The sequence below is a fragment of the Andrena cerasifolii genome, chromosome 5 (assembly GCF_050908995.1).
Source record: "Andrena cerasifolii isolate SP2316 chromosome 5, iyAndCera1_principal, whole genome shotgun sequence".
Taxonomy (NCBI): domain Eukaryota; kingdom Metazoa; phylum Arthropoda; class Insecta; order Hymenoptera; family Andrenidae; genus Andrena; species Andrena cerasifolii.
The window spans coordinates 14,273,263-14,296,659 of NC_135122.1; the positions used below are offsets into that span (position 1 = coordinate 14,273,263).

The window sequence follows — 23,397 nt, forward strand, 5'->3', positions numbered from 1 at the left end:
GAAGAATTGGATGAGCAATGAATTTTGGAATTAATAGAAATTTGAGAGTAGTAAATTCTAGGCTTTGAATGAATTTTAAAAATTAACTTTCATAAGAATTGGAGAAAGATTTCCTGCTAAATTATTTGTTATTGTATGAAAATTACATTCTTGCAGCACACTGTTGTTAATGCAAGTATTAACGTAAATTAGTAGAAGGCGATAATGGAAATTTTTGAGCGAACAATTCGTTATAGAACCGAGTTAAGATTTAATGAGTCTAATTTATACGTAATGAAAACTTGTTTTCTGAGCCCCTTAATTACTTTTCCATTGATTGACACGTAATAACTCGTCTTTGGTACATTTTACACGCTTTCTTAGTTGTGTACGATGGTATGTGCGAATGAATAACAAATCGCCGAATCTTGAATATTAAAAAAGGCAATCACGCTTGCACATACAGAATATAAAAACTATGTCGCTTGCTTTATTAATGTTTTCTCGCAATTTACATTAATAACCTCAGCACACCAGCTACCCAACCCTATACAAATTAATAGCCGATAATTTCAAGTGACTTTATTAAAACGCAATTACGTGTATCGTCGTTAATAAAAAATAGTGTTAGGGAATTCTTAGGGTTAATTGGCGATGAAATAGATGTTAGTCACTCTTTGGTGACGTTACGTTGGAAAACGAAATAATATTTGGGTAAATAAATATTGAAATGTAAAGGAAGTGATAATAAAAATGAGCTAAACTATAATTTTCCAAATGGATCAATCCATCGACATTAACATTAAAATGCGCATTCATAATGATAAGAAATAGTGAAACATCTATACCAATATACACCATCAACGCATCGTACACGTTAACAGTTAAGATTTATCTTATAAAAACAGAATGCTCACTGAATATCTGGTGAATTACGTATTCTACAAACGATATTAACCCTTTCACTCTCGAAACATCGATATATCCTAGTATTTCATCGTGTACATTCGCTACATATCATTTCCCCCTCTATTTTCTTGAGCCAGTACCAATGGGGCATATTGGACCCACGGCAAATTATTACAAATTGAGAGTACACGTCCATACATGATTCCCTGTCGTGAGAAACTATGTTAGAGCTGCTGACAGATAAAACGAAAAGTTCGATTGGCAAATGCTCACCGAAATCCAAATACTTCGGAATTGGGGCATCAGAAGCAGCTGGACGTAAAAACACAACTCCTACTCACGTTAAAGAACTTAAAAAAATTGAGGAACATCCAATAAGAGAAATAAGAATACTCTAAATCATTATGAACTGAAATTGAAAAAAGAAATACAATCTGCTGTAAGGAAGCACTCTCTGACCCATCAACCCCCAAGGAAAATTGTCCAAAAACCTCTAGAAATTTTCTGACTAATGTACAAGTGTACAGAGTGTTTTGAAATTTGATTCGAACCGATCCAAGCGAACATCCTCGTGTGAATTTCTGAAAGCTCTCGCGAATGAAACAAGGGACCTTGATCTTCCAAGGTGACGCAGGCGTGTAGGAGAAGGGGCGGGGAGTCAATTGGATATTAATTAAACAGCTCTTAAATTAAAGCCGCGTCGAGGCACGATCGACCCCACCGACTTTCACGGATAAGGGACGAGAGAAAGGGAGAGTTTTTTTTTGCAGATTTCGCCGGTGAACGAAGTTAAAAATGAAAGGGGGAGGGATGGAAAAGACGCGGAAGGGCGCAGAAAAGTACGAGAGCGAGAAAGAAGGGGCAGAGAAGCAGCGTTCTTCCGGCAATTAGAGTTTCCCAGGAGACCAGCGCGACTCGCTACAGTCCCGCACGAGTGCCTTAATTAAGCCAGACCAATTAAAAACACGGCCGCGCCGGATTATTCCACCGCGGGATCTAATCAGCGGTATGCCACGGGCTTTCTGCGCGATTCCCGAAGACGTCGAATTCAATTGACTGGCTCGCAGACGAATACCATTCTTCAGTCATATTTTTAGCACCTATACCGATGGACGTCTCCCCTTTCACAAGTTTTTAATAAATTCAGGCGTCGCTCTGTCACGAACTGCCTCGAACACCATTGGGATTTTAGAGAGTATTAAAAGTCTTGATGGATCGTGAATGTTTCGACAGGGGTTGACAATTTTGACGGACTCTGGTGACGCATGTTGGTGCTTTGGTTTGTGGGGTTGAATTAGAATTCAGGGGCCTATGTGTGTTAAGATTATCGCTTATAAGCAACTTGTCATAAGTGGAATGAGAAACAGAATTCGCGAGGAGCAGAAATTTCTAAAATTGGAATAGTGTCCGAGGTGATTCCGAGCTTGATTCACTATGTCCTCTTCGGGGTTATAAGTTTTGGAAATGTAGTGCACCACGAGGAGCTCATAGCGTGCATAAGGCTCCGACGCTATTGTGCTTTCCATTGTTACCATTGGACCTTTTGGCAAAATTATTTGCTGCTTGAAGAACGCGACGCGAGAGCCGTTGCATATTGTTATTGCAGGGTGTATTGTTGTATTCGAGGGCTCGGTTGCGTGAGACTAAATCAGGTTTGTGAAATCAGCTCGAACAATGGGAAGGAAATTCGAATTTTGTACAGTGAATCGCGAGACGAGAGAATAGTTGCTATGGATGTAATGTTGGAACGTTAGAATACACTTGTCACCGATACACGTGCCGTTATCAGTGATCTGAAGAATGATGTCAGACGAAAGCTGAAGATTTCGTGAAAAGGAAACGCAAAGAAACATATAAATAAATAAGCAAACTTTTCCTTGAATTTTTGTAATGTAACTGGGCTGTTCCAATGATCCACTCAATTAGCAGAATGACAACTAAACAAACGCTTAATAATTATACGCATCATTTCCTTAATATTTACGACAGCGTCCAGGCGAGTGTGCAAAATTACAGCTTACGAAGTAATGTACAAATCAGCGATATTAATATCTCTACCTATCAATGATTTACATATTTAATAAAAGGCGATCATGCGCGAGAACAGATGGCACCATGAATCTTGACTCATTGGACGTGAAGTTTCGATAAACAGACATTCACAAAATTACATAAATCCAAGTCAAAAGGACTGCGACATAAACGAGCGAATAAATTCGTGGATATATCGCCGACTAATTAACCGTACAATTAAGAACTTTCAGTCTCAGGCATGATCGCCGAGACGCCGGAGAAATACTTACAAACGAGTATCGTTATCGCCCTGTAAAACGTAGCAACGTAGAAAAATCATTAACCATAAACGAGGGTTGGAATCGCAGATAATATCGAAACGTACGTGGAATCGATTCCAGGTACTTCTATCTTGAAATTAACGTAGGAAAGATCAGACTGGATATTACTGTTTGGCGGCCAACGATCCTGATCTATTATCGAGCATGCAATGTTACAATCGTTCCAATAATAATTTACATAAAATTGCACGATATTGATCGTTTATTTAAATATCCTGGCACGATTGTAACTTCCATTGTTTTCATGCTCTCTGAAAGCAACGTGGATTGTTTCATAGCTTGCAACTTAATTGCAGTTTCATAGGGTGGTATTAATTAATTTGTAAAAAAAAAAATGAGGAAGATATTGTCTAAAAGCTTAATATTTGGACTAACGGAGAACCTTAGCAATTAACGATACAGCTTGAATCATACAGTGGCAGTCATACTAGTTTCGTGGAAAGAGCACTTGAATTCGAGTGAAACTTATACATTTCTGCAGAAATGTTCCTTCTGTGTTCTGTGTTTTGCAAAACGTTCTGTAAATTAAAATTGGATAATGCACCTTTCTTTGATATATATCCAATACTGTGCATAAATAAAACCTGCTACGAGAGTGTAAACCGGAGAATTCTTGAAGACCTTCTGATTCAGTAGAAAGATCAACCATAAGTCAGCCTCAGCCCATTATCCACGTAAAATCATATAAAATTATGCATCAGCTTCATATTATCAAGTTTACGTCATGTAATTACAAGTATACTTGTACGACATTCATACTTCAACTTTAACTTGTTAACACAAGTGTATCTCTACAGTGTATAATAAAATACATGCGCGTTCATACTTTTACGTTCGAAGGAGAAACTTCTGTCTTTTCTCCAGCAATCCAACAAAACACTAATTTACAAGAAACATACGCAATCAATAATCCTCCGATTCCACGAAATTTCAATTAAAAACTAAGCACACGACCACCACTGTACCTTGCAAAGCCTCGAAAGCTGCTTGCAACTGATCGAAGACAAATTGCTACCCTTCTCTGTCAATTAATCATTCTCACTTGCCACTTAAATTCCTCAATCTCTAACGAGCAGCATCGCAAATTAAATCCGCTTTCACCCGACAAGAACAATTTCTCCCCTATCAAGTCCACGTTCTCCAACTCCATTCAATATTACAGCGAACTGATTAGTTGCAGAAACAAGGGGTTTTCTGCTTGTCAGACACCCAACGAAAATATTCACGGACGTTAACGTACCGGTGATTTAAGCGTCGACTGAATAGGTTCATTAGCGCGGAATGAACGTTTCCGGTGATCCTGGCCACGCGTGCATTTCCACGATCGATTGCAGGAGACGCTTCGAAGGGCTCGGATCCTCGATCCGGCACGCGCAGGATCGTGAGATCGATTAGATGGCACAGAGACGTATTCTCGACTACGAAACGTCCCTCGATTAAATTACCGCACGCATACTCGCACACTCCCTTACTTCCTTCGCCACCCTTTAACCCCGTTCATTCTGCTTTCTTTCCTTAACGTTACAGTAAATTACATTGTTCCTATTTACAGCGTGATATACATACAGATCGTTTCTCTATAAAAGTCATTTCGCGGTGCGTTTCTGGTTGCGCCTATTTCGTGATACAAAACCGCTGTAACTTCGTTTGAGATCGACCGATTTCCTGTTTCCTTAGGGCTAACGAACCATCGATCATCGTTCACTCGATCGATCGTTCTTTTCTTCTCTTTCTTCTTCTTCTTTTTTTTTTGTTTTGGTACATTTTCTTCTTACGTTGCTAGCTGGCTTAAGGGATTCAGATTTATTCTAGGGAGATCGATCGATCGTCGAATTCGTGTCGTTCGATCGTGTCGTTTTTTTCGTTCTTGTGTCGAATGCTACTATGATCCTTGGATCGTTGTCACTGCTCCTCTGAACTGCGCTCCAGTCGAAAGAAAATTCAGCCGTGCCGTTGGTTAATAATCCGAGGGAGTTGTCGCACCGCGATGGAAATATGAGTGGCTCTCGGCGTTATTTCAAAATGATAAGGGATGATTTAATTAAACTTTAAATATGCGTTTCACACAGTGATCTGGAATTTTCTGATAAAAAATATTATGTTGTTCCTGGAACCTTCTTTTGTAAAGTCTGCGTGCTTTTTGAAATTACGCATCCTGAAAAGAATATTAAAAAAAGTGCCAGATCGTCATACTGGATTAGTTAGTCAATGCAACTGCTAAGTTTTTCTCGTTATTGTTTTGATGTTTTCGAAATTACCTCGTTCCTTTCGGAAATATACACTGCGTAAAGGAACATTGAAATAATAAAAAGGGACTTTGTGATATAGTGAAATAAATAGCACTTTCAGAATTCGCGTCAAAGCTAGTCTAAGTGTTTAATTTTGTATTTTTTAATGATGCAATAAAAATTCCGTAAATACTGAGATACGTTTCCTCTTATTTTTAGAGCCACTCACATTTTTCCATGTTCGACAACTCCATTGATGAAGGAAATGTGCTGCAGCATACCCGCTATAAAAATTATTATCAAGGGGTCTGCGTTAACGACGTCGTCTGTTATCGGGGACAAATCAGCCTTCAATAAACTAACGTCGATAACGTAGCTTGTAATATATAGAAGAACGACGAGAAATTTTGCTCGTAACGAAGGACTCGTAGGTTCTTTTCTCGCCGATTAGGCAGTCACATTTTTGTTCTGGTAACAGTCTTCTCGATCTTCCGACGACAAATCATGATTATTAATAAAATCGGAAGCACGATACTATTGCTGTAGACATCGAGGAATTAAATAAACGAACATGTTGTCGCAATAAGCATGTGCGTTATTTCTCGGTGAATAAATTATTGTACATGGAATATCGATGTACCATCGTGGCAGTATCTATTGTTATTGTTATTACCGTTGAACAGGCAGTGTTATTAAATATTTCGTTTCATTCTTACTACGTCATTATTGGTACGTATCCATCTTTGCGTTTCAATCGCAAAGATTTTTAGCTTCAAACAAAAGCATTTGAAAAGTGGATAAACGCGTTGGTGTTTCACTTTAGAAGATAGAAATCATTATATTAAACGCAAGCTTCGTTTTTATTCCGCAGCAAACAATAAATTCTCGCCCCATCATGGAAATTTATTTTACTCATTTACCAAAATTCAGTTCCACGTGAAACATTTCCTAAATACTGGCGGATAATTCCGACCGAATTCCTTCGATCGGTTAATCAATCCATTCACCCTTCTATTACACCTTTCCCTCGAATCTGACTGTTCCGTTCGGACATCGAAATCTACCTCACAACCTTATTCCGTCCTAACTTCCGTCCTAGCTTCAACGACGTCCTCCGTGCTCGGTTCCGGTACCGGTCGCAAGACGAGCGCTGCCCGCATAAAATATCTTCTCTCTTCATTTACAATCTCAACATTCATTATATCATCTGGCCCGAAACCCCAGCGTTTAAAACAGTTACTTCTCGATAACAACAGTATCTTCAACAACGATAAGACCACTCAACGTCCATTCCCTCCCAGCGACCAAAGAATCCTCGTGTTCGAAACACTTCGAACCCTTCGCCACCGAGTGCATATTTACAACCATCACACTCTTATTCACCAGCTCGACGGTCAAGGCCCTCGATTCACTTTCAATTTCAGACGCGCGTAAAAATCGACGTACGAGAAACTAAGCTCGTCCACTTCCACCCGCGTTTCCAAGTCGAAATTTAATTCATACCCGCCACAAGTTCCCTTTCCCGCAGACCGGCCCCGTCACTTCCTGAGCGTTCGACGACCACGTTTCCTCTTTGCCTCGAGGGGATCCTGGCCAGGCGTGATCAACGGAATTATACAACGAATGGAAAAGAAAGACGCGAAAGGAATGGGGAGGAACGTCACCACCGCGCGCTCGTTTCCCGGTACCGAGGCGCGCGAAAGAAGTCCCCTCGGCTTTCCGCTCGGCGAAACGACGATTGATCGACGACTGTTGTACCGGTGGCTCGAACGTGGTTTACAGCGGCCTCGTTACACGGGCGGGCGTGACTCTCGAAAATCGGTCTGTCGATTAAAAGCAGTACTTTCGCGTGCTCACTTCCGGTACCGGGCTCAAGGACGGGGGTCGTCCCTCGCGCGGGACAACCCCTTCCTCCTGTCAGCCGTAGTAGTAGCTTTTGGTGTTGAGGCTCCGTGGATTCTCGGGGCGCAGGATCGTGTGGAGGCTGTCGGTGCCCACCATGTGATTGCCCAGGTCCACCCTCACCCCTGTGTTTGGGTTGTGGTGAACCGGTGGCGGGTGGATCGGTGTCGGCGACAGAGGTATCCTCGTGTCCGCGTAGTAACGTTCACCGTGGAGCCTCTCGGCCAGCGGGGTCTCTGGGAGCCTGCAAGGAAAGCGCGAATTAGGTGGATGTTCTGGAACGAAAAATGATGCGAACTTTGGGAATTTCTTAAAACAAAACCATTAAATATATTTACTTCCAGCTTTGTGGCTTCATTTGTCAATCTTCAGATAATATGAAAACAAAAATTGTATGCAAAAATAGTAGTTATATCCGGAGTTATAGTGCTTGAAATAGAGCGCCTTACAAAAATCATATGCGCATTGTTAGCATAAAATCAGCCGTTGTAGTTGTCTGATAGAGAAAATATTAAAATTTGTGTAATCTGTATGAGCGTGGCTATCGCCTGAACGAGATTGAATGAGAAATAGTGAAAATTAAAAAAAAAATGGCTGCGTCTAAAACAGGCATCGATTTCTGCAAAAAATTCGCTGGTTTTAAGTCGTAAAACTCTAATTTTGCAATAACCGACTTAGTTTTAATATCACCGAGAATGAGGCATCTACTGAAGATGTATGCCAAGTTTCAAGTAAATCGGGTGATTGTTTTTTGAGATATCATGCTAACGGATCCGAAAAACATCGTTTCGGCAAAGGCGCGTTCAAAAGTTTTAGGTACTGTTATTTTCTAATTAAATTTCTTTTAAAATGTTGCCTAAATATGTACAAATATAGGCATAAAGTTTTCAATTAATATAATTCGAGGGTTTCGTTTTAAAAAAATCCCAAAATATCGCGCTCCTTTTCAGGCCGTTGAAGTAGGGAGACCCCTTAATGCGATATTTGGTGCTAGGATTAGTTTACCTGGTAAAGAAATTGTTGTAAAGTGGAAATACTTGATTCGACGAGAAGGGAATTGCGAGATTTGTAATTTCTGGTTGAGGAATTTAGTTTTGTATAATAAATGACCGTGTCTAGGTTCTCCTGTATTTTCACATTTGCGAGGAATGTTGAGGGGGTGAGTAGCAGTGTGCGTTTTTGAATTCTAAATAGTAATTAAGACTTTTAAATTAGTCTTTTGTATGTGGAAGCGAGTAAACCACGTATTCGTTTAAAAAAGGGCTACAAACCTCGTGTCTTGCATTGGGACTGGCACAGGAGTCGTAAGATCGATATCAGCGTCGATCTCAGAAATATCATCGGTGAATCCGTTCGGCAGTGGCTCGTTATTTGCATGGAATTTCGCGTCCCTCTTGGCACGATGACGGCTGACTAGTAGACGCCCGATCACCAGGCCCAGAAATATTAAAATTCCGGCGGTGACCGATACTATGATGTAGAGGTAGAACTTTTCTTGATTCTCTGCACGAAGAGAAACAATATGCAACATTCAGTTAATAATCGATCCAGTGAAAGCTTGGGCATTCTGAGTATCGCGTGGGCATCTAATCGCATGCAAAACTACTGGAAACTCTTGCCACTGGGACAAATGCAATGCCAAACACAGTGCTCAATCCTTCTGACTGCAAACCTTGGAAACTAATCTCGTTTCGAGCAAACGGATGCATTCTACTTTCCAACTATTCGCTTCTTCAGTTCTCTACTTAAAGAAAATACTATAACCATCATCGTCTTCGAACTGTTCTCCTAATTAGATCCCTCTCCCCAAGTGTCCAACAAAATCACTTACTGAAATTTTCGCTTTCATCGCTCAATACTTTTCAAATAATACACCCTGTTACCAGTGGTCGGTAAACTGACGAGTACGTTAACAACGTCAAAAACATGGGATTCCTACGCAAACAACCGTGAGTAAGTTATCGATTGAAAGTAACATCACCAACAGTCGGTAACTTTCCAACAGCCACCAACCAGGATATCCCCTTTATCGGTAAACTCTGTGTCGGCACTTTACTCACTCGAAATCCATTGTATCGGTTGAGAAGGGTCGGTAGCAACGAGGAGAGTCGGTAAGATTGCGACTTACCCGCTGACGGTAGGATGGCATGAGACGTGGGAGAACAGTTGTGGTACTTACTCGAGATGAATGAGTATGCATTGATCCATTCATTGATATATCCGACAACGACCCGATCCTCTTCGGGAGCGGCGTAGATCACCGTCGTGCAATTAATCGGCGACATCGTGCTGGTGGAAACATCCCTAGCAATGTCAGCTACGTTGTTGCCGAACATTATCGTCCCTTGAATAACCGGGGGCATTAAGGGCGAGTCTTTCGCTCCTACGCCGACCGATTTAAAGCTGTTCGATCGCGTGCCCACTGTGTAGACGCGATAAATCAGTGAACCGAGGAGACTGGTAGCGAAGGGGATGATTCGCGGTTTAATTGTAGCGATGAGAACGCTAGCAGACGTATGACACAGTAGAAGGTATTCATTTCTCGCCAGGTCGCGTGAATTCGGTGATGCACAGTGGGTTTGGCTGCGCGCAGAGATTTTAAAACATCTACACTATTCAGTGTTCAGAGGGAAGTTCTTTCCTCTTTGAAGCCTTTCACCCTTTTCCAGGTCTTGTGAATTGACTTGCGTAGTCTGGCAGAAATTTGTTGCGATATCATTCGAATGTCTTACGAAAGAATGGCTAGAATAAAAGATGCTGAGTTCGAATATTTATGTACCTATCGGGGAATTCGTTGGATCCGAATTCGTAGAGATATGGTTACCTTTCTGGTAATTTATGTCTCTACCTGTTAGGCTCTCTTCTGGCCAGCGCTGCAAATATCCCTGGGTAGGAATAAACATTTGACTGCCAGTGCACGGAGGAAAATTGGAAATTTTCGAGAAACGTACGCTTCCAATTTCACTACCAGCTTCCCGCAGAAACTCCAAAAGTTTCGTAGCTGAAATGTATCTCGTAGGCAAGGTATATGGCTACTGTATATACAGCATCTGGAGCATTTGAAGTATTGATCTTATTGGGCAACATAGTTATTCCTGTATGTAACCAGTTTCTTATCTTCGTGTAGTTCCTCCACTACCCGAATTCATATCAAATAGCTGCACCCTGACATCAATGATCCTCCAGATACGATATACAATATGCACGTTGCACACTTCCTGGCGACAAATGAACACTGCTGCTCCCATTCCTCGTCGACGCCGTCAAATAATTATTACAGTTGGAACAAAATCAACTGACCCGTCGAAGCCACTCCCACTATAAATCGAGACAGACTGTACGTTCACTTTTATATCATAGAAGCTTACTTCTCTATTTAAAAGACACAGTGTACGTGGTTGGGAGTTTATTCGAGGAAACCAGAAACAGGATGGTGGAGATGGCTGTCGTCGATGGCCTTGTATAATTAATTTTGTTCTAACTAAGGAGCCTGTGTTGATCGAAAATTGATCAACCTCCAGGAACGAATCGATCTCATCGCTACTTGAACCTTCGATCGAGTGAGATGCAGGAGAGTGAGAGTTCAATGCACAGACAGGTGCTGATAATTTATATCGACCATCCCCCGTCCCATTATTTACAAGAAGCCAAGATCGAGCTGATTATTTTACAAACGACAGAAACGCACTAGAAGAGATTGGGGTGCAACGCGTTCATCGACGGTTAGAGTCGCGATAATCACTGGAGAATCGGTATTTACAGTTTCTTACTAGGCTCTATTTATGCGCACCCCGTGAACGATGCAAACCGTAATGGAGGGGATCGGTTAAATTCATTTCGCGGATAGCGTATTCTTGCCAAGGCAACGGCTAATTATTCGGAGCTACGTTATGTATACAGTACTAGAAATAAAGTGATAGGTAATCCTCCACCAAATTGCGATCGTGTCATTATACAGTGGGCGATATTAATGTGAAGTAGAGTGGTGCTGTGTAAGTGGCAGAGCGTGTAGAGAAAGTCTAACAAGAGAGGAAACATCGAGGCATGGCTGAATTCGACTACCAACAAGGAATTCTCTTTCTCCTGAAATTCAGTTCAATTATGTTAACTTATCTTGATTGAATCACGAAGCTAAGTATAAGAAAATATATGCATACACAATTTCTGAAAATTAACTGTGCACCGTAATACCCAGTGGCTGATTCTGGCCATCCCCAGGGACCAAATTTTCCAAACAAAAAATTATGATTCTTTTACTCAAACACTATATTTTCTTTTGCTTCTCATAATTTACATACCACGCGCGTGTAAATTTATTTGTAATTCTGTTATGTATACAGGGTGTCTCAGAACGTTTGCACCCTGGGCCTTCTTCCTTAAATTCCCCACTGGTAACACCACTTCAAAGTGTCCCAAATTAAAACAGTAAATCTGAAATTATTAAATCTCCGCGACGCTCAGAACGAAAGGGATACATTCTACCCCCTTAAACAGAAGATTCACAATCCTTTATGCATCCCTCGCAAAACATTGCTTCTAATTATAATTCAGTGTACCTTCGCATCTTGATTGCTGAATAACTTAACTCTGTGTCCGTTAGTCTAACCTGTCGATCCCTCGATATCTAATTTTTTCCAAGCGAGCTGGAATTTAGACCAGCTCGATTAACAGTTGGCAAAGCGCAGAGGGTTTTGCTCGAAATAATGGCGGTAACGGGGGCAGAATGGTGGAGAAGTGACTCGATAACCCGCGGCGTGTCGTTCACCCCCGTGTTTTTCATGGATCGATGGATCCCGCAAAGGAGATACCGATACTCTGCGCTGTCGACAGGTCCCTGGAACCTCAGACAACCCGCGGGCGGATATTTTTCAGGGTAGCGCCGCTCCCGCTGAATGCCAATGGGAATGGAAATTCAAAGTTCGCGTGTTACACATCCGCGGGGCGCTACGCGCGGGGCTTTGTCACTGGTGTGGCGGGAATACGCGAACTACGTGTCGCAATCGGTATGCATTGTGCCGCTGTAACATCCAACACCCGCGAAAATGTCTATCTCGGCTTTAGCGAGCGACGGATTCGAACGCTCGATCGTTACGAAGTCGATGCCAGGTTAAGAGCAGCCGAGTGGCCTTACGCTGACGGACGTTCGGGTTGTAAATCTATGTCGAATCGCTTCGAGGCACACCCCAATCTTAACGGTTTTCGAAAGTTTCATGCACCTGGGAAGTTTTGAGGGGTCGTTTGTTAGTCGATGAATGGAAAGTTGCGATTGAAAAGTGATCTTAATATGAACTCTTACAATTCTAATTATATTTAGCTACTAGCTTTACCAGGTACTCAGTTTCGCCCGAAATTTAGAATCTGATTTTATAAAAAGAAATTTTTTTTGTGAAAATGGTCACACTCATCTGGATTATTTAGTCAGGCATAATGAGCTGAGGCACATTTCGCGATCCAAGAGTTTATCGTTCGAAAGTTTTTAGGCGACAAACGCACAAACATATAGGTGCTTTCTGCTTTATATATTAAGATTAGAGCATCTGGGATTTGTCACGATTTTTCTGTGCATTGAGATTTCTAAGGTCCCTCGAAATTGTTAACATTGTTGGAATTATGTAGAGTGGAACGAATGAATACAAGAACTTGGAATTATTTCTGCGTTAAGAATTTAGAATTTTAAGATTCATCTGATAAACTGGTTTAATCCAAATTAATTTTGACGAATCAAAGTCGATCTCGAATTTGAAGTAGGAGTTAGTGTAAGTATGGAAACACTTCATACAACTTACGAACTTCAAAACGATGATCCCGTTGCTCCTGTTTGTTTCACTTACGAAACGGAGGGAAGCGATCGTGGTTCTTTGCGAGAACGCCTCCAAGACACTGATTTGCATAAACAGAGCAGCTTCGCGACGCAGTACTGCCGACGCGATGGAATTTCTATGAGAATCAGCGAATTAGCTGCCACGGGATTTTGAACCGACATCGACACGGCAAATGAATACGAGACGGGCGCGTGGTTTTCGATTCACAGAATCGAAAGTCGTCTTAATTTTTTATCCCCTTCTCCATTCAACTGCACCATCTACATTTTCCTGCGAAACCATTTTTTACATTTCCAAAAAATATATTTTCTTCGTAGATAAATGTATTATACGAGTGGATTTTTTAAAAATAGAATTTGGAATAAAGAAAGCGACAAGTTACATCGAGAATTTCTTGAAAATCTTAAGCATTTCTAAGTCTCGACTTCAAACAATTCCTTCACCATGATTTTTGTTATCATTAGGATATCTCAAGACTTTCAATTGTTATAATGTTTCTCACTACAATTTACTTTAATTTGTACGAATAAAGGTAATGTTAAACGGAGTTTAATAGAATAAAGAGATCTGTTTTACGCGACTAATTAAGAAATCACGATCACGGGGAAGGCAACTAATTAAATCACAATCAACGTTCTCTTGGCAAAAGTTACTCGAGATGTTTCCGTTGGACTTCCGACGGGAATGAAGAAAACTCTCCCGCAAGAGATTCCCAGGATAAAGTCTAACGAAGTTAAGTGACCTTTGTGGTTCCACGCTATTTACATCGAAATTTAAACAGCTAAACCTCCAACCGCGTTGCACCATACAGATTTATATCCACCGGCGATTCGGAGACGCTCAAAAGTTCCCAATTCCAAAGTCAGCGCGTAGCAAATGCTTGGAATCAATCCATGCTATTCCGAAGAAAAAGTATAATCTCCTGGAGTTTTTCACTTAAAGTTACAGAAGCAACTAGTAGTTTCCACGAAAGAACTGTCCCACTTCTAGAACTCAACGAATGAAAAGAGTACTTTGATCAACCTTAGAAAATCATTTTATACGTGTTTCTGAAACGTGATATAGAAATTGAAAAATATTTTAATTGTACAAGAAGATCACTTTAAAGGATGCTTTCTCGGAAAACAGTGAAAAATAGTTTTCTGTACAATTCGAAATAGTGTAATAAAAATAAATTCAGAAGAATAGCACAGAAACTGAATTTATCTCTTCGAATTCTGTTAATTACCTGCAACTTTCCCCAGTACAAATCCAAATAGATCTCGTTTACGTAATCTTCTCGATATTTCGCATCAACCACCAGCTGTTGACACAAGTGTCATTTCCAGCAACGCGATGTTATCCCCCTTGGTAATATTATTTCCATCAACAACCTGTTTTCGTCGAAATTTCACAAGACACGAATTTACGAACGGGGAACACCATCCGCTATCAGCGCGCGATCGTCTTTCAATTAGGGATAAGTTGATGGAGGACCGATTTCCTAGGCGTTTTTTTCTTCGACGATTGTTAAACGGATCGGCGCACGTTCTTCCCATCGAAAATTGAACGAAACAACGGCGCACACGAGGCTATCCTAGTCGAAGAGCTGCAGGCAAATATTTAAAACACGAACGTTATCAGCGGAACTCGCGATTTGCACAGCCGACCAGATAGTGCCGGTGTTCGCAGCCAGTTTTCTCAAATATTTAATTACGTAATCGAGTTCCCGCTGATAATAAAGCATCGAGCTGGGCGTTCGCCGACGAATCACTAAATCACTAAAGCCTTGGGCCGCTCGGGCAATTCGATCTCATTTTACCAGATATTATTATTCCAAGTACTTACGCAGAGTGATTATTGCGGACGTCATTACGATTATTTAACTGAGACTGAAGTTTGAGAAAAGCGGATAAAATTTTTCGGATATTTTGTAAGATTGTCCAGTTGCATCTGTCTTTCTGATATCATTAATGAATTCCCCGTTTTCCTAATAGTCTTAGTACCACTTTAAAATTTTCAAAATTACCCATTGCAAATGGGAATTCTTATTGTTACGATTTTCCTAGATTTAAGTAAGTGGAACTATTTTAATTTCTAACGAATGAGATCGCAGTGCAGGGCATGGGGGAATTCTGACGCCTCTTTATAAGCCTCTGGCTTTATATTTCGTTGAAAAGACAGGTCTGCGTGAGTAATTCTGTTCGTATCTATTCTCCTCGAGTTACAGGAGATGGACGAGAGAAAAATGAAGTTTCAAAAAAAAAAAATTAAGAGTGGGAATTTTCATCGTTTTAAATTCCCATGGATTATTTTGAATTATGTATGGAATGGTTCCCGCACGATTTTAACGAGCGCCAATCCACCGACGAAAGCCAGAAATCGCCTCAGTGCTTAATTTTTTTGCTCTATTAAAACGGTTATTTACGCGCGGGAATAATCGCGACGCAGACATTTTTCTCTCGCGTCGAGCCAGCCGAGTGGAGGTTTTTCGTCTCCTTTTCTTCTCTTTCTTCTGCTATTTCAATTAAAATATCATTTACCTGTACAACCAAGGAGGTGGAAAATAAACGTTGCGAATGGTAGGTGCTCGTGCAATTTCCAACAGGCCTACACTTATCCATGCACACGATCAAGCGACGTGCGACGAGATGCGTCCGCCAGCGCAATATTTAGCAAAATTCCGCGGGATTAAGCGGGTAGGAAAAATTCGATCCAAGTCAGGATTATTACAACGCGCTGCGTGGTATTTCAGAATGATTCATCGAAACGTTTTGACGGAAATCATCGTATCTAGCGTTCACCAATGCGAATCTACGAGCAATGATTATATTTCACCACCCCCCTTCGACATTTTGCTAAATATCGGGATGGCAAACTCGTGCATTGAAACACATGCAATTGTTCTACTTATCTGCACTGACACATGCTCCTATATACAGTACTATACAAAGATGGTCTCCGTTAAACTAGAACCCTCCAGTCGGGTCGCATTTTACAAGGGGAATCAGAGATAAATCACTGGTGTACTTTTGCTACACCTAGTACATTCCCAAGAATATTACACACGTAACTTACGATATAAATTTTTAGCCTGTAAGTTTCTTTCCCCGGGGATGATTTTTTTTTCAGAATTACCAAGGCACATTTTGTATTCCTACCTACATAATATAACCGTGAAGTGGCTTCGGAGTTACCTCGAAACGATCTCGAACGAAGGTATTTAGGATCGGGGGATGGAAAGTTGGCGGTGTAATAGACGCTTTCGTCTGTCCGTGCAGCTGTATCGAATTTTATTTCGTCGTTCGGAACAGCGAGCAACCGCGAGCGAGCGAACGGGACAGATCCACTGGAAAAGACTGTGGTTTAATGGATCCCTCGGTCCAGCTGATCCAAGTTAATAGCGCCCGGCACGCATAGATATCGACGATCCGACCATCTGTATTGGTATGCTGTTGCATTGACGATTGTTCCGTCACAGATTGGTCTATCCCCGACCGATCCGCTACCAATACGCGGGAACACTATGGACCCAATCTAATCCTGATTAGATCCATAGCAATCGCTACGGAAATCCCGATAGCAAGGTCCCACGGATTTGGAACGTGGGGGGTGTTTAAAGTAGGTGGCTCGAGTCAACAGTGTGTTCCTCGGCTGAATAAATGATAGGCTGGGCAAATATAATCTGTCGGCGATAGTTGACGCGAAGCTTTCAAGAAACCTGGCAATTTTCATGCCTGATAGCAAGGGTACTCTTCAGGTTTCACTTCCTTCTAGTTGTACACTGTCGATCGTAAGTGTTAGGACAGCTACTCTCTGTGGAATAATTGTAGAGAACGTTGCGAACTTATTGAAGAACTTTAATCGATTTTACTTTATTGGTATTTTAAATTAGAAACAGTGAAAAGTATTAACTCTGTACCAAATACCACACTTTGTGCAAACAGAGCAGGTGTCCTAATACTTATGAACGGCACAGTATCTGTTTCGGGGTACTGCGTTGCTGATCAAATATTGGAAGGAGAAATCTTTTTCTAGTTCTTGTTAAGTTTGATATTTCGGAAGAGTACCTACGTGCTTCATATGTGCATATGTATGACTTTTATAAGGAAATTATTTGCTGTTTCCTTAAGGCTTCTTTATTCTTTCTGAATTTTTAATGTTGAAATGAATAATGTTAGAAATGATTTCGATTGGAGTATTGGTTAGGTGGTAGATTATTCTTGACGTTTTGTCGAATCGATTGGTTTCTTGTTCTGATGTTTCTATATCGTGAATAGTGGTGCTTCATGGTGAGTAATTGTATCCTTTAAACGAGCATAGTGTTATATTAGCAGATTTGCGCAAGAATTTAGGGAACTCGTCCTCGACTATTCACCTATTCCTCTCTGCTTGTCAAGATTTAACTAACAGGCTTATATCGCGTTCACTCGATCGGTAATTAATGTAGGATTTCGAACGACAGGCCCATAAAATTAATACTCCTGGGCTGTCAACTGAATTTTCAGTTAACGATCCTTTTATGAGCCATCATTCGAGAAGCGATGAGATAATTTTAAAAGGATTCTACTTTAACTGGGTTCTCTTTAAATTACGTTTATGAGTTACAGTGGTTGTAATCAGAGGTGAGTGTGAATTAATTATAGACAAAGATTGCATTGATTCTACTTTTTCGCTTCATTTGATTTTTCTTATTCGGGTTAATAAATATTAATGATATCAAATGAATCATCTTTCCTAGTTGTAAGGCATGGGTGCGTGAATGGAGATTTTGAAAATTAAGATATTATTTTCGCACGCAGAATAAGTATGTTCATTCACCACTTCATAAACAGCGCCCCAAATCCCAGCGGTTTGCATACTTTTGTATTGCAAATACAAAACCGTTGCCGATGAAAACTGTAAACTTCCCTGCTGTTAATTCAATAACACAACACCGAAACCCAATTGTTTTCGGATTGAACAGTAGAATCACTGTAATTTCAATGTTTTAAATATGCATGATGCAATTATGCTGGACCATTACAGGCGATAATTTGCATCGAAGAGGGCAGTGGAATAATAAAATTACAATTCCCTATTCCATTTCTCAACGAGCAATGATATTAAAAATAACAGTTTAACGATAATAAACTATAGACACTAAATATTCTTAGAGCAAAGTAATTTCAAATTCAAGTAACTAGTAATTAAATTTCCATCAAATATTTAACTGGTGTTCACTTTTTGGTACAAATAAATTTCTAAAATACGACTGGGAGAGTGGGATTCCAGTTTTCACATTGAGATTAACTAAAAGTTACAAGTTGAATGGACAATTTTGCAGGAGTATTTCTTGTTTGACGAAAGAATCTGAGTTGTAGCGCGTTGCAACTTCGCAAACTTTAACGGCAAGCTTGACCCTTAATGCAACAATATGCAACTTTCGCCTGAGGGCTGGCAAACTTCCGTTCGACGCTTCGAAATTCAGTTACCGACACCAGGCTACATAGTTGGTTAATAACTTCTCTTATTTTTGGTTAAACATCGTCAGCCAGCGGCGACACACAGACACAGCTAATTCGTGGCTTCGTTGAAAGCTCTTTAACGGCGATTTAAAAAGAAACTTCGATACTGCGGCACAAGTTTATTAAAAAACGAACGTCTAAAAACTGATGAACTTTAACTAATGTGAATTTGAGGAAGACACTTAACGAAAAAAATAAAATTCTGCGCAAGATTTCGGTGTTTCTTCACGGATATAAGAAAACGAAATTGACTGTGTTTTGTATTTAAAGATACCATTTTAGTCTTACATTTGTTGCATATTAATATCAGGGTTTGATTAATTTTCTACTTTGGAGTTCTATTTTGTCAGACACCAAGCAATAGCGATGTGTCTGTTTTATTAGGTGATAAACGCGATGATTGCTGACAGGACAGCCAGTGAAACAATAGATGGAAATTTGGTGGATGGCGACTATCTAATCAGAATTAGATTACACGTGCAGCGTATTAGTACACTCTCGTGACTAACGCCAAATCGGTTATCGATAGTTCGATCTTCAATGGAACACCCAGGTGAGTCTTAATTGCCTGTAGCTTCATTACAGCTGGGAACTATTAACACAGGACAAAGGTAACCACACTGAAATTTTAGCAATATTCACCCCAACCATGATAATTTTCGTCCAGTACATTCGTTCATATTTACAAACACTTTTATCCACAAAAAATTTAAATTAAACCACTTGGAAAAATCCTACAAAATCTTAATTTAACACACAGTAAATCGGACGAAATAAACTCCCTTTAGCTACCATTCAGTAAAAGTATTTTCCCAAAATTCTCCAGCCTTTGATTCTCTTCCAAATTCGTACGAAATTTAATCGAGCCAGCGGTTCCAGTTACAAACTTCCAGCAGAGGAAAATGGGGATTAAAGATGCGTAAGCATTGTCCACCGTTGATTGCTATTGGATTTCCAATTCCACGGCGAATTAACGAGCCGCGACTAATAAAAGCAACACGGCCTCGCGAAGTTAATGCTTCCGGAAACGATCCAACGCGACAAATGTAATAACTGGAACACCGAAATATAATGCAGGACCGAAGGTTTGCTGGCATTCTTCGTGAAAATTCAAGCGTATTTCCCCACGACGTCGTAAAGTTCGCCGACGATCGCGAGCGCCGGGAAACGGGTAGCAGGAATTCTGGACCCAAGCGCTGGAAAGTTCGCTCAACTGCATCAGCCAACACGGTAGACATTGACACCGCGACAGCTGTTCGATAATTGCTTCTTCATCGATCTAGCTTGATTTCACGCAGTCGAACACCACCAGGAATATTTCCCTCCATTTCGATATGAAAGGGCGCCTTCCATCCTCCCAGCCTTAATAAATTGATATTGGCAAATTTTTCTCTTTCATTTATCAACTTCCCTTAACGACCTCCCACCACGCTCCGTTTCGAAGATTTTTTTTTGGGATCATTATTATCATTATTATTATTGATTATATATCACGAAGCCTTTCCTTTGGGCCCACGATTTCTCCCAGCCATTTGTCAATTTCACTCAAACCATTTTAGTTGTATCGGTTAAGTTTTTCCAGGCAGTTTTTGTTAGAGGCTTTTTTTAAAAGTTTCGGAAGCCTGCCTGCAGGGTTTTTAGTTTTAAAATTTCAAACGATAATCCACTGATGCTGGGTTATATTTTTTCCTTTATTTTTCTGCTGGTTTGATATGCATTTCTGGCACAATTTTTCTGTTTTTTGTATGTTTTTTTTTCCACCTGCCAATCCATTTCTACTTTCGGTTGGATATTTTGTTTAAAAGTTTTCCTGCTGTTCCTCGCAGATGGTGGAATAATGTGAAATTATTGTGGAAAATGTACGCACGAGTTTTGTATTTCGTGTTTCGATTTTGTACGGAAAAGGGACACAATTTACACTGTCTTATAAAATATCGTGCGGTATTGTACTTAACTTATTCAGAATCAATGTTGTTTCTAAATCAAATATTTTTTACAATCTTTTTCATTAGTTCTAAAGAATTAGAATTAAGTAAATGACGACCCCCTCTACTAAGGTTATTTCTTATAATTAAGGCAAGACTTACTTTTTACTAAATTTTAAGATATGGTTTCACGGAATTCCTTCACAATGTCCCGAATGTGATTTCAAGAAGAATTTTATTTAAAAACCGTTGGTGTTTCCAAATGTAGAAACAAGTAAACTTTATGGCACTACGAAAACTGTCCACGTTTGCATTGAATTATTCAAGTGTTAAGCCAATACTTAAGGCTTATGTTGCCCTCAGGATTTTAGCCAGATTAAATACCGAAAGTCAGAATGTTAAACTGCGTCACTGCTGAACTCGCGATCATAGAAATGATCCACTTAACAAGCAGCAAGTTTTAACTAACTTATTCTGAAATTATCCAACCTATTTCCTCTTCCTCCTCGATTATTTCCTCTTTTACATTTCTAGACTATTGTAACTGTCGTTCCAAAAGAAAGAGCTGACCACGAAAATTCTGATTATGGAAATGGCGGAGCAAACTTGTCACATAGAATTTTATAAGAGTAAAACAGAATGAAATATAATTACTGTTCTGTGAAACGGATTTTGAAATACCTCTGCGGCACCAAAAAATTTATATTTCATTTGCTGTGGTGGTGAACAGCACAGCTTAAAAATATTTCAGCAGTTTACAAGTGGTCTTTTATAATTACTAGACATTTGTTAACTAAAATGAAATTTACTTGGTGGGAACTATGATTTTGTAAGCAGCGACTTCCCACTCCACGAAACTAATACAGTTTACTCCTATCTCATTACATTACCACGGATTTTATCGCCATTTTAATTAAAGATAATGGCGGACGGTCTTGTAGCCCGAGAAAGTCCATCCTATCTTTTCCATCAGACATCGTTCTCAAACTTCGATCCAGGCTTCTCTGTCGTTTCATTTCTCCAGGAAGAAAATATTGGCAAAGTTTTCGATGGAAACGCTGAGCCTCTCGCATAATCTCTTGCAGACAATTAGATAAGCGAATTTAATAATCGATCGTTGGAGAAACCGTTGTTTTAAATTCTCATTTTAAAATTTTTTCGTTGCCTTGCTACACTTTGGTTAGCCCCATCCTCGTGCAACACTCGCGTAAATGTTCGAATAACTTAGAATTATTTTGTTGCAACTACAGTGCAAAGGTAACGCTTATAATAATAAGAAAAATACGAAAGGAGCAAAAATTGGGGACATGAGCAGAAATGGGGACGTTTACCTTATAATACACCAGGAATTTCGCATTTAATAAATTTTCTTAAAAAAGCAACCCACACTTTCACTTTCTATACCCCAAAAAGGTTCTACTCAACTTCCTTACATTTCACTAAATTCGTAGCATCAACAGTTCCTCGTCCAAATTCATATTCCTCAGAACCTAGGAAACCCCTCAAATATTCCCTACCTTCCTACATCATTTCCCACCACAACCATTAAACCCACCACCCAAAACAAACGTTCTTCAGACTTCCGACCTACCGCCACACGAGGTCTTCACTCTTTTCCCCAAAGCAGCGCAAGAGGCCGTCCCGATTCGGGCAAAGTCAGATCAGAAAACTAGCAAGCCACCATAACTCCGACCGGACCGCCAACTGTTTGACAAATACCATGACCCGTGCTCGCTGCAATTAGGGGCGTCCAGTGGCCACCCCCGCATCCGTCGGCGCAGCACGAAAGGTCTCCTTTGCACGCAAACCACCCCCCCGCGCGCGCATTAAAGCAAAATCCTCGAAATCGGCCTCGGCGATGGTTCATTCGACCGCAAGCTTTAACGACCGTTTCCTCCCCCGCGACTAAGCGTCCTGTTACCAGCCGCGCAGATAATTCAGGCTTCTAATTAAAAGCAGCCACGTTCAACCCTCCTCCGCCTTCCCGCCATCCACCGCCAACCCTTGCTGCCCGTGGTACGTAGCAGTTCGTGGTAGTGGGGTGGCTGCGTGGATGGATTCTGGCCAGCTACGGGGCGCTCGCACCATCGGATGCTCGTAGAAAATCGCGATAACGCGCCGCTATAGCGTCCACGTTCGTTATCCACGCTTTGAATTGCACCGTGGCTAGTCGAGGAAAAGAAATCGAGACTTTACGGGCTGGCTTTGTGTCCAGCGAGCCGAGGGTGCTGCCGTCGACGTCGCTTCGCATCGAGAACAGTATCCCTCTCAGGATATTATCCAATTCCGCGAGACCGCGCAAACGTTCCATTCTCTTCCGGTGGGTTCTCTTTTTTCGACCCTCTTGGCGGCCACACCGGTGTCTCGCTCTTGGACGGGCAAGATTTCAATTTCTGGTGGAGTCTCGGTCGACGGCGGAGAGAGTCCCGTGGGCTTTCTTCTTTGAGGATTTCGTTCAGTGTTGGCGATGGATTTTGGGGTGGATATGTAGGTGATTGTATCTGGTTACGTTCAGGGTTGATTAGCGGTGACTCTGTGGGTTCAGGAAGGAGGTATGTGGGACGGAGGAAGATTCTAAGTAGTACAGCGTACGAATGGTGTGTCTGGTTAATGGGGTATTCTACTGTGGCGGTCGGAGAGAGGAAAATCGGTTCAGTAAGACTTCTTTGAAGATGATGAAGGTGTTCTCTACGGACCAGGCCCGGCAGATTAGTTGTGAGTAGACTTTAGCTTCATTAGAACTGTTTGCAAAACTTTAAGCTCGTTCTTCTCAAAACAGTGTTTTAGAAAAT

At 40.8% G+C, this 23,397-nt stretch overlaps 1 protein-coding gene across 3 annotated transcripts in view; it reads right to left on the reverse strand.

Annotated features, from left to right (window-relative positions):
- Positions 1 to 2,741: 2,741 nt before the first annotated feature.
- Positions 2,742 to 23,397, reverse strand: part of LOC143368664 (uncharacterized) — a 249,502-nt gene continuing 228,846 nt past the window's right edge. For 2 of the 3 annotated variants that reach the window (XM_076811613.1, XM_076811612.1), the window contains exons 7-9: positions 9,552 to 9,794; positions 8,644 to 8,875; positions 2,742 to 7,616 (exon numbers count right to left, since the gene is read on the reverse strand). In XM_076811613.1, the coding sequence (XP_076667728.1) occupies positions 7,388 to 7,616; positions 8,644 to 8,875; positions 9,552 to 9,794 (704 nt within the window). In that variant the 3' untranslated portion in view covers positions 2,742 to 7,387. The remainder of the gene's footprint in view (positions 7,617 to 8,643; positions 8,876 to 9,551; positions 9,795 to 23,397) is intronic. The other variant, XM_076811614.1, reaches the window with a different exon arrangement.